The sequence below is a fragment of the Dryobates pubescens genome, chromosome 8, assembly GCF_014839835.1.
Source record: "Dryobates pubescens isolate bDryPub1 chromosome 8, bDryPub1.pri, whole genome shotgun sequence".
Taxonomy (NCBI): domain Eukaryota; kingdom Metazoa; phylum Chordata; class Aves; order Piciformes; family Picidae; genus Dryobates; species Dryobates pubescens.
Window position 1 is genome coordinate 41,430,498 of NC_071619.1, and position 15,321 is coordinate 41,445,818.

General features: G+C 46.0%; 1 protein-coding gene across 2 annotated transcripts in view; it reads right to left on the reverse strand.

The window, feature by feature from the left end:
- TBX15 (T-box transcription factor 15) overlaps positions 1 to 15,065 on the reverse strand; it is a 161,500-nt gene extending 146,435 nt beyond the window's left edge. For both annotated transcript variants that reach the window (XM_054163699.1, XM_054163698.1), the window contains exon 1: positions 14,759 to 15,065. In XM_054163699.1, the coding sequence (XP_054019674.1) occupies positions 14,759 to 14,960 (202 nt within the window). In that variant the 5' untranslated portion in view covers positions 14,961 to 15,065. The remainder of the gene's footprint in view (positions 1 to 14,758) is intronic.
- Positions 15,066 to 15,321: the final 256 nt, after the last annotated feature.

Sequence of the window (15,321 nt, forward strand, 5' to 3'; positions counted from 1 at the left end):
GAGCTGCGGAGAAAAAAAGGCCACAGGAGAGAATGTCATCCTTTTGCCTGGAAAATTCTGCTTATTTGAGAGGTTTTTCCCTTGTTTCTCTCCCACATCTCTTACATATCTAAGCTGCACCAAATAGCTGTGCTTGTGCAACGTTTTTACAAATTATTTTGGACAGTAGATTTCATCTATAGTAACCATTCATTACTCGGGGGGGGGAAACAACAACAACAAGAAACAAAAGCAGCATAGAAAAGAAACAAAACCCAACAAACCCATCAACAAACCAAAAGAAGCCAGGAGGGTACCCAGTTGCAGGGAGAAAGTCTAAAAATAGTTTCTAACCCCTCCTCATGCCACAAGCAGCCAGTGAGTAGGCAATGAAGCCCTGCACCGCTCCCTTCCTGCCTCATTCTCCTCTTCCCTTCCCAACCACAACCCCCTTTTCTGCCTAGTTTTCTCTTCCTTTGCCCATGCTGTCTCCTCTCTTCCTCATTTCACCACCATCTCATCCACAGGAGGACAGCAAGCACACACAACTCAACACTAAAATGAAGCTCACAGAAGGGCAAGCCAGTCTGTTCACTGATGCGCTGTGGCCCTTGTCCCCACCAAGTGAGGCCCTCAGAGCAACACAAGGCAGCCAGTCCTCATCCAGACAGAGCTACAGCACTGCTATCCTTTACTTGCCATTCTTCCACAGCTTCTCAGCCCAAAGACAAGCCAGGCTCTACAGAAATCCAGGGCCATCCTAGTGCCTGCTTGTGTCTGGAAGCACAACCAGTGGTATTTGACACAGCAAAAGAGGAGAGGCAACAGATGCACCAAACATTTTCCATCCCTTTTTGAGGCTGAACTGCTTTTCCATTCCTGTGTCCTGTATGTGCTCAGGCAAGGTTTTCTCTATTAATTTTTTTCCTACATAAATTATTCCCAAATTGCCCTTGATTATTGATGCTCAGCACCTTTAGGTAACCCAAGCAAACAGTTCAAAAGCCTTGAAATATTTTTCATAAGCAGCCGCTTCACAATTGGATCTTTCATTCCAACAAGCAGAACAGGGTGGACTTCCCCCACCCAGAAGCCACATTATATGACTCTGTTTTGACAAAGGCTGCTAATTATTATTCATTTCTATAACAGCACACCACTAGATACTTCCACAACCACCCTCCCTTTCTCCAGCTCTGAGCACCATTTCCTGAGTTAAGGAACAAACAGAATTGCTATGTGCAGAATAAACCCAGCAGCCTCTAACGCAGCAGCGTCGGCTCTCTGACGAGCCTTCTGCCTTGCAAGGGCCTGGGCCACAGAACTGTGGTGGAATGGAATGGAATGGAATGGAATGGAATGGAATGGAATGGAATGGAATGGAATGGAATGGAATGGAATAGAATAGAATAGAATAGAATAGAATAGAATAGAATGGAATGGAATGGAATGGAATGGAATGGAATAGAATAGAATAGAATAGAATAGAATAGAATAGAATAGAATAGAATAGAATAGAATAGAATAGAATAGAATAGAATTAACCAGGTTGGAAGAGACCTTTGAGATCATCAAGTCCAACCTATCATGCAACACCATCTAATCAACTAAACCATGGCACCAAGCACCCCATCCAGTCTCTTCCTAAACACTTCCAGGGATGGTGATGGTACAGTCTTACATGGGTAACCCTCCCAAGCACTGAAGCCAGCTGCTGGGTAGATGGAGACTTTGCTAGGGTTGTTTGATGGCAAATGAAGATTTTTTTCCCTTTGCTCCGAGGAGTCTGACACAGGAAACACCCAAATCCTGTAATAAATCTCTGCTTTACCTTTCAAATCCTGGAGCAAAATAAAAACCATTAGGTACCCACAACCATGTATTCTGTATTTTCCACAAGCTTCTGCCATGAAATGATTGTGTTTTCTGAAGAAGAAAACTTGTTGGTTTAAAAACAGCAGCCTCATTGCCTTGCATGGAGCACTGTTGCACTGTATAAGACAATAAAAGGGCAGGAACACCTTGAAATTGCCAAAATGGGCGTAATTTAGGAACCTGTATCTGGTCCAACCTGATTGGTTTCCTACAATCATGAATGTGCAGGAAGATTGAAGAGCATAGGAAAAAGCGTTCCTCCTGTAGCATAAGAATAGCTCAGGCATTAACCTCCCTTATGTGATTATTTTCTTCATATGGAGTGAAAATTATCCAGCAGATAAGAAGAAATCATAGAATCGTAGAATCAGTCAGGGTTGGAAGGGACCACAAGGATCATCTAGTTCCAACCCCACTGCCATGGGCAGGGACACCCCACACTAGATCAGGCTGGCCACAGCCTCATCCAGCCTGGGCTTAAACACCTCCAGGGACGGGGCCTCAAACACCTCCCTGGACAACCCATTCCAGGGCTTCACCACTCTCATGGGGAAGAACTTCCTCCTCACCTGCAGCCTCAATCTCCCCACTTCCAGCTTCATTCCATTCCCCCTAGTCCTAGCACTACCTGAGAGCCTGAGCAGTCCCTCCCCAGCCTTCTTGTAGCCCCCTTCAGATACTGGAAGGCCACAATGAGGTCACCTGGGAGCCTTCTCTTCTCCAGACTGAACAGCCCCAACTCCTTCAGTCTGTCCTCACAGGAGAGGTGCTCCAGCCCTTTGCTCATCCTCATGGCCCTTCTCTGGACAATCCTGACAGTCATTCCAAGGAGGAGGCTACTTTCTGGCTATTTCTGTCTATTTAGAGAATCTCAGAAGAGAAATCAAGTGAAATCCCTAAGGAGGTGCATAACCCCCATCTCTGGAGGTGTTTAAAAGGCACAGAAGCATGGCGCTCGTGGACATGGTTTAGCACCACCCTTGGTAGAGTTACAGAATGTTTGGACTCAATGATCTTGAAGGTCTTTTCCATACAAAATAATTCTATGATTCAAAGACCACCATGGGGATCACACATTCTTAAGGCCACTGAAAATAAGGTTGAAAAATCTGCACCCTCAAAAATCAGCACCATGAGGTCCTTTTGATTCACAGATTTAAGCCAGTGGGATTGTTTCCATTAGAGTCTGAGGAGATACATGGCAATACTCAACAGCTCTTCCTCTAGCATATTTTTTCCACCCTAAAAAGAATGGCTACTTAAAGCCCAATAAAAACACATTTGGATTTTTCTGTGCCAAGCACATCTACGTGCAAAGCTGAAAGAGAGCTGTCAGGGCAGTGATGGAGTAATTCCTGCATGAAACCAAGCGTTGGTTGCGTAACTGATGACAATAGAACCTATGCACACTTAACAACTGACTTTCTAATAAGATCCTGGTGTAGCAAGTAGGGGAACACAGTATCTCCCTAAACCTCTCAGCTTATTCCCAAGGTCAGTTCTTCCCCAGAAAAGTCAAATTTAAGGAATTTATTTGCAGGCATTTCAGGAATAAAACAACAAAAACCTGTCTCTGAATATTCCCCAACCCTCTTCGTGATATGCACCACACATTTCTAAATATTCTCATGTGCTATACATTCTCCTTAGAATTATTATTATTATTTAGAGGACACAGTCTTAAGCTGTGCTAGGGGAGGTTTAGGCTGGATGTTAGGAAGAAGTTCTTCATAGAAAGAGAGATTTGCCATTGGAACGTGCTGCCCAGGGAGGTGGTGGAGTCACCATCCCGGGAGGTGTTTAGGAAGAGCCTGGATGAGGCACTTGGTGCCATGGTTTAGTTGATCAGATGGTGCTGGGTGATAGGTTGGACTTGATGATCTCAAAGGTCTTTTCCAACCTGGTTAATTCTATTCTATTCTATTCTATTCTATTCTATTCTATTCTATTCTATTCTATTCTATTCTATTCTATCTTCTGCAAACATTCACATGGTCACCACTTTAGTGGCATATTTAGGGATATTCCAGCTGGCTGGTGCAATCTATGGTTGATCCTAAAGGTCTTTTCCAACCAAAACAATTCTATCTCTGCCCCTGTCAACTCAGCACTGGTTAGGCCACACCTTGAGTCCTGTGTCCAGTTCTAGGCTCCTCAGTTTAAGAAGGACATTGAGACTCTTGAATGTGTCCAGAGAAGGGCAACAAGGCTGGGGAGAGGCCTTGAGAACTGCCCTGTGAGGAGAGGCTGAGGGAGCTGGGGTCATTTAGCCTGGAGAAGAGGAGGCTCAGGGGAGACCTTACTGCTGTCTACAGCTACCTGAAGGGAGGTTGTAGCCAGATGGGGGCTAGTCTCTTCTCCCAGGCAACCACACCAGAACAAGAGGACACAGTCTCAAGCTGTGCCAGGGGAAGTTTAGGCTGGAGGTGAGGAGAAAGTTCTTCCCAGAAAGAGTAATTTGCCATTGGAATGTGCTGCCCAGGGAGGTGGTGGAGTCACCATCCCCGGAGGTGTTCAAGAGAGGATTGGACGTGGCACTTGAAGCCATGGTTTAGTTAGTCCTGAGGTGTTGGGTGACAGGTTGGACTTAATGATCTCTGAGGTCATTTCTAACCTTATTGATTCTGTGATTCTATGATCTTCATAAGAAGTCTATGACACACAGTAATTCTTCACTCTCACTACAAGCAAAGACATTCTGCTGCCTTCAGCTTCTCTCCTAAGTTTCTAAGGTAGATTTTTGAGAGTGCTTTCTATTTCCTGGAGCTCCTAAAGGTAGAGGCTGGTTTTGTAAATTCATTGGTCACAGGAAAAAATGTTAAAGCTAGCCAAGAGCATGGCAAGACCTTGAGTGAAGTCAGAGAACTGTAAGTCATTCATCTTCATTCTGTGTGCCCCTGCCCACTATTTTGCAATCAATTTTTGCTGTGGCTGCCTTCGTCTGAGTGCTCTGGTTATTAGTGTGATTCACGTCAGGTCCTAACCAGGTGGTGAAGTACTCCTTAGTAAACATAAATTGGTTCTTTTAAAGGCTATTGGCAATAATTTCTTCCCAAACTCCTTTCTCAGAGCTACAAGTGTGTACACTGCTGAAAACGTTGGTTTAACAATATTGGAAGGTTTCTATTCCAAAAAACAAAAAGCTTTAAGAGGAGCAAATAGATCCAGATGCAGCACAGTGAAACTGTGCATTGTGACAGGGACAGAATTCTACTGTGTAAGAATTCAGATGAACTTTTGGGGGTTTTATACAGATATAAATATAAATAGAGATAGAGATAGAGATAGAAGATAGAGATAGAGATATAGAGATAGAGATAGAGATAGAGATAGAGATAGAGATAGAGATAGAGATAGAGATAGAGATAGAGATAGAAATAGAGATAGAAATAGAAATAGAGATAGAGATAGAGATAGAGATTAGATATGGATATAGATATTAGATATAGATATAGATATTAGATATAGATATAGGTATAGATATACACATATATATATCATAGAATCATAGAATCAATAAAGCTGGACAATACCTCAGAGATCATCAAGTCCAACCTGTCACCCAACTCTTCATGACAACTAAACTGTGGCTTCAAGTGCCACATCCAATCCATTTTTAAACACCTCCAGGGATGTTGACTCCACCACCTCCCTGGGCAGCACATTCCAATGGCTAACAACTCTCTCTATGAAGAACTTTCGCCTCACCTCCAGCCTAAACTTCCCCTGGCACAGCTTGAGGCTGTGTTCTCTTGTTCTGGTGCTGGTTGCCTGGGAGAAGAGACCAACCCCCACCTGGCTACAACCTCTCTTCAGGTAGTTGGAGAGAGCAATAAGGTCTCCCCTGAGCCTCCTCTTTATATATATCTAGTGAACTGACCAAGAAAATGGAGAAATGAAAACTTCACAGTATCACAGAATCACCAAGGTTGGAAGAGACCTCAAAGATCACCAAGTCCCACCTGTCACCACAGACCTCATGACTAAACCATGGCACCAAGTGCCACGTCCAATCCCCTCTTGAACACCTCCAGGGATGGTGGCTCCACCACCTCCCTGGGCAGCACATTCCAATTTTTTTATAAACAGTTTTTGGGAAGCAGTTTTGGCCATCCAGATGCTTGATTTCCTTATTTCCTGAATCAAGAAAGAAATGCCTTGTCTTACTTAATTTCAAATCCACTTTATAATTTATTTTAAAAGCATTTTTGGTTCATTCAAACAAGCAGATTTGGAGACTGCAGAGCTTAAAAACATGAGGTAGTGTGATGATGAAAAAATCAGTACTTAAATTCTTCCCAGAAAGAAAGATTGGCCATTGGAATGTGCTGCCCAGGGAGGTGGTGGAGTCCCCATCACTGGAGGTGTTTAAGAAGAACCTGGATGGGGCACTTGCTGCCATGGTTTAGTTGATTGAATGTTGAATGTTGGGTGATAGGTTAGACTTGATGATCTCAAAAGTCTTTTCTAACCTGGTAAATTCTATTCTATTCTATTCTATTCTATTCTATTCTATTCTATTCTATTCTATTCTATTCTATTCTATTCTTCTCTACTCTATTCAATTCTACTCTAAAGGTAGGCCAAAATCAAAGTATTTTTTGTTTCTCAATAAAGGAGGGGAAGCGGGGGGAAGGAGGTCTTTAATTCAGAGTCTCACAAAGTCACAGAAAGAATGGTGGGAGTGGGTAGGGACTTCTGAAGATCATCTCATCCAATTACCCTGCTAGAGCAGAATCACCTAGAGTAAATCACACAGAAAACATGTCCAGGTGGGTTTGGAATGTCTCCAGAGAAGAAGATTCCACAAGCTTTCTGGGCAGCCTGTTCCAGTGCCCTGCCGCCCTCAAAGGCATGGATTTTTTTCCTGATGTTTATGTGGAACCTTCTGTTTTCCACTTTGTGTCCATTGCCCCTTGTCCTGTCACTGGACACGACTGAGAGGAGTCTGGCTTCATCCTCCTTGTACTCACCCATTAAAACCCCCCAACAATCATAACCAAATGCTCCCTCGCCATCTCCACTTTTACACAGCTCAATCTTCAAGTGGAAAATCCTCCTCTAAATATCTCTGATGTTGCAAATCACTATGTGCTGGCCTGAAACACTCAAGTTGCACCCTGGGAGGTTTAGGTTGGAAAACAGAAGAAAATTCTTGACTGAAAGGGTTCTCAAACACTGGACCAGGCTCCCCAGGGAGGTGGTTGAGTTCCACCCCTGGAGATGTTGTAGAGGTGAAGAGCTGGGATGCTGAGGGACATAGTTTAGCACCTGATGTGGTAGAGTTAGGTAATAGTGGGCCCAGTGATCTCCAAGCTGGTTTTCAACCACAACAACTCTACAATTACGTTTGCTAGGCACAGCCTTGCCTCTAGCAGCTGTAAATTTGCATTTAAAAACAGACAGCAAACACGGGACTACCCACTTGTCACAGAGCTTTGACTTCTCATCAGTTTCACAGCACTGTGAGATCAATAGCTCAGCTGAGTAAATGGCATATGGAAATACCACTGGAAATATTTTTGCAACCAGTGCTTTTGTCACTTCTTGGATGGATTTGCTGATCCATTGTTTCCTGATCTTGCAGAATACGCCATTAGAGGATGCCCCTGGCATGGATATGGCTGTGAGAGCTTCAGCTGGTGCTAAAGTGTGGCCAGCAGGAGCAGGGAAGTCATTCTGCCCTGTAGTCAGCACTGGTTAGGCCACGCCTTGAGTCCTGTGTCCAGTTCTGGGCCCCTCCGTTTAGGAAAGATGTTGAGTTGCTGGAATGAGTCCAGAGAAGGGCAACAAAGCTGGGGAGGGGTTTGGAGCACAGCCCTGTGAGGAGAGGCTGAGGGAGCTGGGATTGCTTAGCCTGGAGAAGAGGAGGCTCAGGGGAGACCTTATTGCTCTCTACCACTACCTGAACGGAGGTTGTAGGCAGGTGAGGGTTGGTCTCTTCTTTCAGGCAGCCAGCACCAGAGCAAGAGGACACAGTCTCAAGCTGTGCCAGGGGAGGGTCAGGCTGGATGTCAGGAAGAAGTTCTTCATAGAAATAGAGATTGGCCATTGGAATGTGCTGCCCAGGGAGGTGGTGGAGTCACCATCACTGGAGGTGTTTAGGAAGAGACTTGATGAGGCACTTGGTGCCATGGTTTAATTCATTAGATGGTGTTGGGTGATAGGTTGGACTCCATGGTCCCTTCCAACCTGGTTAATTCTATTCTATTCTATTCTATTCTATTCTATTCTATTCTATTCTATTCTATTCTATTCTATACATTTCCTCCAAGAGTTTTAACATTTCTTAATCTGCTTTTAAAGATACTCCAATTTAGCCACACTGTTCATGTTCCCCAGCCTTCTTCACCAGAGCACACTACAGTATTACCCACAGCAAATGCAATGGGATTACATTTTGAGATAGCAGAATAGTAGGAATTGTAACCTCTTTTGAAGATTACTGGGAATAAGCAGCAAAAAAGCTACACTGTTGTTGATGTTTTAAAAGGAAAGTGTCTAAGTACCCAGTACTCTTAACCTGTGATAAGTCTAGTTAGAATAAGAAGTCAGAAAAGGCAAATACTTCCATGTTCTGGTCTGCAGAGCTCCTCTGGGCAGTACTGGGCACTGGAATGTTGGGAAGCTACCAGCTGCCTGCTTTTCTCTGCACACACAGGTGTCCATTTCTGCTCTTCCCAGTGGTACCACACACTTCCCAGGTTGGCAGATATTGACTCACTCTAACTTTGCTGTCAGGAATTTTATGTAGCTCCCCACCCAACTGCTGCAAAGTAGCTGTTGTTCAAGAGAATATCTGAGGGCTAAGGGCTAGCATTCCATTAACAGGCACTGGCAAGCTCAGTCTCTCCAGGAAACTCTAGTGATTTGGGGAATGTCAGGTTTGGAAAACTGAGGCTTCTTTCATTGGACTTGATTTTACATCAGTGGTGTAAACTACGGGTCTCTATGTGGGCACTTGGAGTGATTTAAATTACACTTGAATAGCTCTGACTTGCAACAGGAACCGATGTAAATGTCTTGCGAGCTACTCTCAGTATCTCCAGGAATATTCCAAGCACTCTCAGACTGATTTTAGTTGTTAGCCATTGGAATGTGCTGCCCAGGGAGGTGGTGGAGTCACCATCCCTGGAGGTGTTTAGGAAGAGCCTGGATGTGGCACCTGGTGCCATGGTTTAGTAGTCATGAGGTGTTGGGTGACAGGTTGGACTTGATGATCTTTGAGGTCTTTTCCAACCTTATTGATTCTATGATTCTATTCTAGTGCATTTTTTAAACTGATTTAAGCTTCTTCATCTAGATCAGAAGGCAGGGGGGAAAAAAAATGGAAACCACACTCCTTGACCTTTGAGGACATAAAACTGCAAGCAAAGATTCCTAATTTGACTGATTAGAATAGGAGCAGTAACCTGTGAGAATAAAGGTGCCTTAAGTGGCACTGACTGCGTTGTAAAACCACACAAATGCTCTTTCCTGAATGTAGCACTCTTAGAAGTCACCTTTCAACTCTTCCATCTGAAAAAAGCATCAGTTTTCCTTAAAGAGAGACACAGATAAAGCAGGACACTTCTGCCTGAGGAGAGGCTGGCCAGCCTGATATTTGATATAAGAACTCAGTCCCAAGTGGGAGGAGGGAGAAGTGATTGATGGTTTGTAGGGAATTACTTGACTTTTTCTTGTAACAGAAGCTTTTTGGATTCTCCCAAAGTTCTTGTCAAAGACAAGAGACAGCTTTTGAAATAGCAGCTTTCCCCCTTCCCAGCAGATGTGTGAAAAAACCACACTGTGGAGTTCAAATACTTAGTAAAGAAGGATGGAGAAGAGGAAAGAAAGAAGATGTTGTCTGACATGCTGCCTTTTTTTTTTCCTAGCCCTCTGCTGTTCTGTAAAGTTTGTCCCTGTTATTCTAATGCCTGCCCTCTTAATACACCATGAGCACTTCACCTCCCTGCAGGAAGAATTTCACACAGCCAGCAGCAGGAGTTCACCCATTCAGTACATGTATTACAACAGAGACAAAACCTTCTCACTCCCTGTCTCCTCCAGATCCAAGGTCAAAGTCGTATGAACTTGACCAAGGCAACCCTTTCCTGAGTGCCCCCATGCCCAGGGCTCTCCTGGCTCTCATCTGGACAGCTCCATCTGCCTCCTGCAACTGTCTCCTCTGAGACAGGAGGCGAGCATCAGCTCTGTAGCCAGCATATGAGGGTGAGATTTGGGCATTTCCTTCCACTGCACACACAAGACAGCAATGGACCTGAGCTCAGTATCCCCTCTTTAGGAGACAAACTGATGATCTAACAGGTGGAATAAATTCATATGATCCTAGTGACACACATATTTGCTAGACAGGCATTGCATCATTCCTAGTCCCAAGCACTTCTGCCCAAGGCTATCTTACACTTCATTGCTACAGAGCGTTGTGCATCCACAAGCCTCAAGGATCATTCAAAGGACTGTGTAGGCATCAAGAAAGAATCAAGAAGAAGTTCTCTGGCCACTCTTGAAATCCTAGCCCCATCTACCGAGCACTCAAACAATAGCCAAAGCAAGCAACCACACGTGGAATCAAACTATGTCGCCCCCCACTCCCAAGTTTCAGAGACATTGCCCAAAAAGAACATAATCAAAAAATAAGGATTTTGTCACTATGAGCACTCAGAAGCAGTGGCATAAGGAAAGAGATTGCATTTCTCCTTCTCTTCAATTGTGTTTGCCTCTCCAGAGCATCAGCAGGCTACACAGCTAGGGGAACAAGAACAAAAAGCAAAGTCTTTGCAGCAGAGAGGGATGGGAATGGATATTCCTGCCAGAATAGGTAGGAGAACAACACACCATGGTAAAAAAAAAAAAACCAGAGGTTTTACTCTTGCCAGCCATGGGAGAAGGCTTTGCTGAGCTTTTGGGTCTTGATCTTATGGATAAGCAACGGTATTACAGATGTTGCAGGTCTCAAAATGTTCATCGTATGGTTTTTTTTTCCCTCTCCTTGCAAAACTTTGGAGCAGTTGGTTGATGTTGATTTAGAATAACATTTACAACACAAAGCCTTTTGCAGACTGGCAAAAGGAAGAGCCTCTAATACGGTGTTTGGGTTGGGTTGGTTTGGTTTGCTAGGGGGGTTTCAGCTGATGCATGCAATTTTAATACATGCAACAAAGATACAGATGGGATGTATGGTGTGAAGAGTGCACTGGAGAAATGTGTCTAAGAAAGCTTTTGAATATGCTCCTTTGTGAGGGACAGGATGGTCCCAAAGCTGAGAAACTCCATGGTTTTAGCCCCAAAGCTGAGAATTTCCATATTTTCGGATGCACATTTTTGCTTTGCCTCTTCAGTGCCTCGTATAGCATCTTGCCATGCTGCAACCTCAGTCGCCTAAGGGAGAAGCCAGAGGGAGAGGTCCACCTCCCAAAAAAGTAATAGATCTTAAATTTAAACTGAGAAAAGGAGCAAGAGGGCTCTCCCTGGCTCTGTCTCTGTGATTCTGGAGTGGCAGAGAGAAAGACCAAGGAAAGCCATCACTGTAAACCACGGTAAATAATCTGCACATCCAGGCAGGCAACGCCTGGGCCCGCAGTGACCTTTTCTGCTGCTCAGGTTTGATCTATAAATACCCAGAAGATATCCGAACCCATTGTTTTGCTGCCCTCTGAAACCAAACCTGCCAAGGGGACGGAGTTCGAGCCGGGATGGGAGGGGAGAGGATCTCCCGCCGACCCAGCCTCGAAGCTCACCTCCTCTCCCGGGAAGATGCGGCGGTGGGGGGGGTGACTCTCGGGCACTCGGTATCGACTCAGGATCCCAAATATCGTCATTGAAAGGTTCGGGCACGGCTGGCAAATCGCACATAGGGGATGAGGGGCTGCGGCAAAACGAAAAAAAGAGAGGAGCACTGCCTCCCAAGACATCCCCCGCCAGGGAAGGTTGGATTTTGCGGATGCCCAGCGCAAAGTTGTACCGAGAGCGGTTTAGCCCCTACGGCGGGGTCTGAGCGGGGCTGGCCCCTCGATACCCCCTCTCCGGGGCACCGAGAGCCACTCACGAGTACGGGGACCAGGGGAACATCCCCCCAAGACGTGAGGAGAGAAAAGAACTGCCAAAAGGAGAGCGAAGCCTTACTCTTTTCTTTCGCTTGGAGGAGTTTGTTTCCCGGCGGCGCCTGGTTTTCCAGACTGTCCTGAGCTTAAATGGAGGTGGGGGGTAGGGGTTTGTACGGGAAGATTCAGTTATCACACACAAAACCAACACACAATTTCCCCGTTCGGACTGTGATATTTGCACAGTCTTACCACGAGCAGTCATTTTTCCTTTCCCTTGGCGTGTTTGAGGGCAGCAACTTTAAGGCTGAACCTTTGGGACGCTATTAAAAAAAAATGTGGGTTTTTTTTTTCCTTTTTCTTTTTCTTTTTCCCTAATTTTTTGTTGTGGTTGGGTTTTTTTTTTTAATATCACCAGAGATTTGGCAAGTTTAAAATACTTCAGGTGTAAAGTTTTGCTCTTAATTGGCTCTTGTAAAGATGGAATTCGGTGGTCGCTCCAGAGCCGCTAATCAATTTTCACCCGGCAGCAAAGGTGCACCGCCGAGGATTTAAGTTTAATGAAGTGACTGCGCAAATTACCACCGCGGACTTTATTTAAAGTCTATCAACCCCCTGAAAATTATTCCTCAAACTGTTCCTGATTTCCTTTTCTTTATGGAAAACACCACCTTTGCCTTTCTAAGGTTTCAGGCATTAGAAAGCCCTTCTCTCTTGTTCACCAGTCCGGCGCAGGGAGAGGACTTTTCCTTTTTTGTTTGTTTTTTTGGTGGGTTTGGGGTTTTGTTTTTGCTTCTGTTGTTGTTGTCGTGGCTGGTTGGCTTCCTTTTCAAGTTATTATTACTATTGTTTCGAATTCATTAAGAAATGGGGAAATTAAACTTCTAAAGCGTCAAGAAAGTATCCGATTGTGGCTGAAAGATAACGGGAAGCGGTTCGAAAAGAAGGTGGTTGATGCCCAGATCTGCTCTGTTAAAAGTGGGGTTTCGTTCCCTTATTTAGGCTTTTGAATGGGGAAAACTCGGAAAATCTGAGCTCTATTTTTTAGGGGCTGATATGTTAATATTTAGATGATTTCTATCCGCTCTCCTTTGCACCCGTGAGCTCCAGGCAGCCAACTTTACCCTCTTTTCCTCCAGGATCCGCAGAGGAAAGAGCAAATTGAAATGCGGATCCTGGAGAGAAGAGGGAGGCGAAGTCAGCGGAATTCCGGAGTTTTTCTTCACTCCTTTCCAAAAGAAGAAAACAAAACTAAAATGGTTTGGGGATTTTTTTACAGTCCGTCATTTTTACACCTCGATCTCTGATTCTTTCTCCATTTGGTTTCGGTTGGTTGGATTTTGTTTTGGGGGTGGTGGTGGTGTTTGGTTTTGGTTTAGTTAGGTTTAGTTTTATGTCGGGTTTTGAGGAGCTAATATTTATTATGGCGCGGGAAATGTCGCCCCCCAAAAAATTAAAAATAAATAAGAAAAGTGTTTCTTTCTCCAAGTGGACTTGGAAATTTCTGTCCTTTATCTTAAGGGGTTGTGCACAGAAATTGTTTTGACCTTTTCTTTTCCTCCCGACTATTAAAAAAAAAAAAGAAAGAAAGAAAGAAAGAAACTAAGATAAATTATCTACAACTAGCTTTCTACTCACAGCATAATTGTAAGAGTGGGGCTTCTCCTCCGTCCCATTCTAAGGCGCTCGGGAGTGGGGTAGCAGGGGCTGAAAAAGGCTGCCGGTGCACCTCCCAGCTTCCCCGCTGATTTTGGGGGACCGTTGTTTTAGGTGGGAGCTAAAGGGCCGGCGGGGGTGAGTGCACCAAGGGCTTGGCTTGAGCCAAATGATCCCTCCGAGCTACCGCCTCTTTTTAAAGAATAAAGAAGCAAATAATAATTTGAAATTTAAAAATAGAGATACCACTGAGCTTCCTCTTCCCAGATAACCAAAGGGCGCCGGTGCTGCTCCAAACGCCCCCATTGCTGAGACGTGCCAGGCTCGGTAGCGGGGGTCGGACCGCTCCGAGTGCCCCCTCACCGGCTACGGGCTCAGATCCTTTTGCCTGCCGGGAACAGTGTCCATGGGATGAGGGGACGTGTCCCTCTGCCATCCCAGGCCAGGCCTGATCCGGAGGAAATGGATCAAGCCCCCAGCTCCTCGCTGTAGCTGTTTTCGGGTGGGAGCTCGCCGCGGGGCGTGGGTGCTCCTGGGAGCAAGGCTGATACTGCGTGTCCCCTTCCTCGTCCTTCTCTTCCTCCTCCTCCACCTAACCTTCCGGTTTAGGGTGGCACGGTCTTCGCAGAGCAGACCCGGGGTGGTGGCCGGTGTCTCAGAAAGACGCAGGGAAGAGGGAAAGGACGACTCCTCCCGTCAGGACACCAGTGGCGTTCCCCGCTCCTGTGCCCCCGAACCCACAAGACATCCCCGAGATCGTCGGGAAGCTGCGGGACGAGGCGAAACTCGTGTCCCGAAACACTCGAGAAGAGCTGTGGCAACCGGCCGGGAGGAGAGAAAAAGAAGGAGGAAGCAAGAAGGGACACGCTACTCCCATCCTGGGACATCATGGAGTTATAGGAGGGAAAAGAGCCGCAGTGACGAGGAGAAAGCTTCCCGTAAAACTCCGAAAAATAATTAAAACCAAAAAAAAAAAAAAAAAAAAAAAAAGGAAGGAAGAAAGAAAAGATAGAAACAAGGAATCTCCGCAAAATCCGCCCTTCACCCCCCACACACACACCCCCGGCCTTTTCCTCTACCCCCCAGCGCCGGATGTTTTCCGGGATTCGGCGGGCAGCTCCCGGCCAGGGCTCGGCGAGCGGTGGCGAAAGGAGCGAGGCTGATGGACTGGGGGAGTGTTCCAAAAAGAAAGGAATTGCACTAACCGGGGTTGAGGTCCAGGCACTGAGTCGGGTCTTCATTGTCCCCTAGCTGGCCATTGGGGCTGAGGCTTTCCATGGACAAATCCAGCCCCTTGTCCTCCCAGTCTCGCAGTTTCCTCTTTTTATTTGTCCCGATCAAGGCTTCCACCGAGAAAGCGTGGGCTCGGGAGCTGAGGGCCACCGCCGATCTTCTCCTCTCGCTCATCTTATTTCCCCCCCCCCAAAAAACACACACACAACCCAGACCCTGGGGCAGAAGAGCGAGCAGTGGGGCTGGGAGCGCAGCAGAGCTCGGGGAGCAGAGGCAGAGCCTCTCGCCTCTTTCTCTCTCCCCCCACCCCCCCCACCCCCCCCACCCCCAACCCCTCCCTAGCTGCACCCCCCAGAAGAACCAGCCCTCCAGTCTCCTTCAAGGCAACTACATGAGGCTGCGGATACTCCGGAGGCAGAGCCGGGAGGGTGTGTGCTCAAGACCAGGTCCCCGCCACTTGCTCAGAGGGGCTGCAGGCTGGATTTCATCTTTCTCTCTCTCTCTCTCTCTTTTTTTTTTTTTTTTCCCCTTTCCC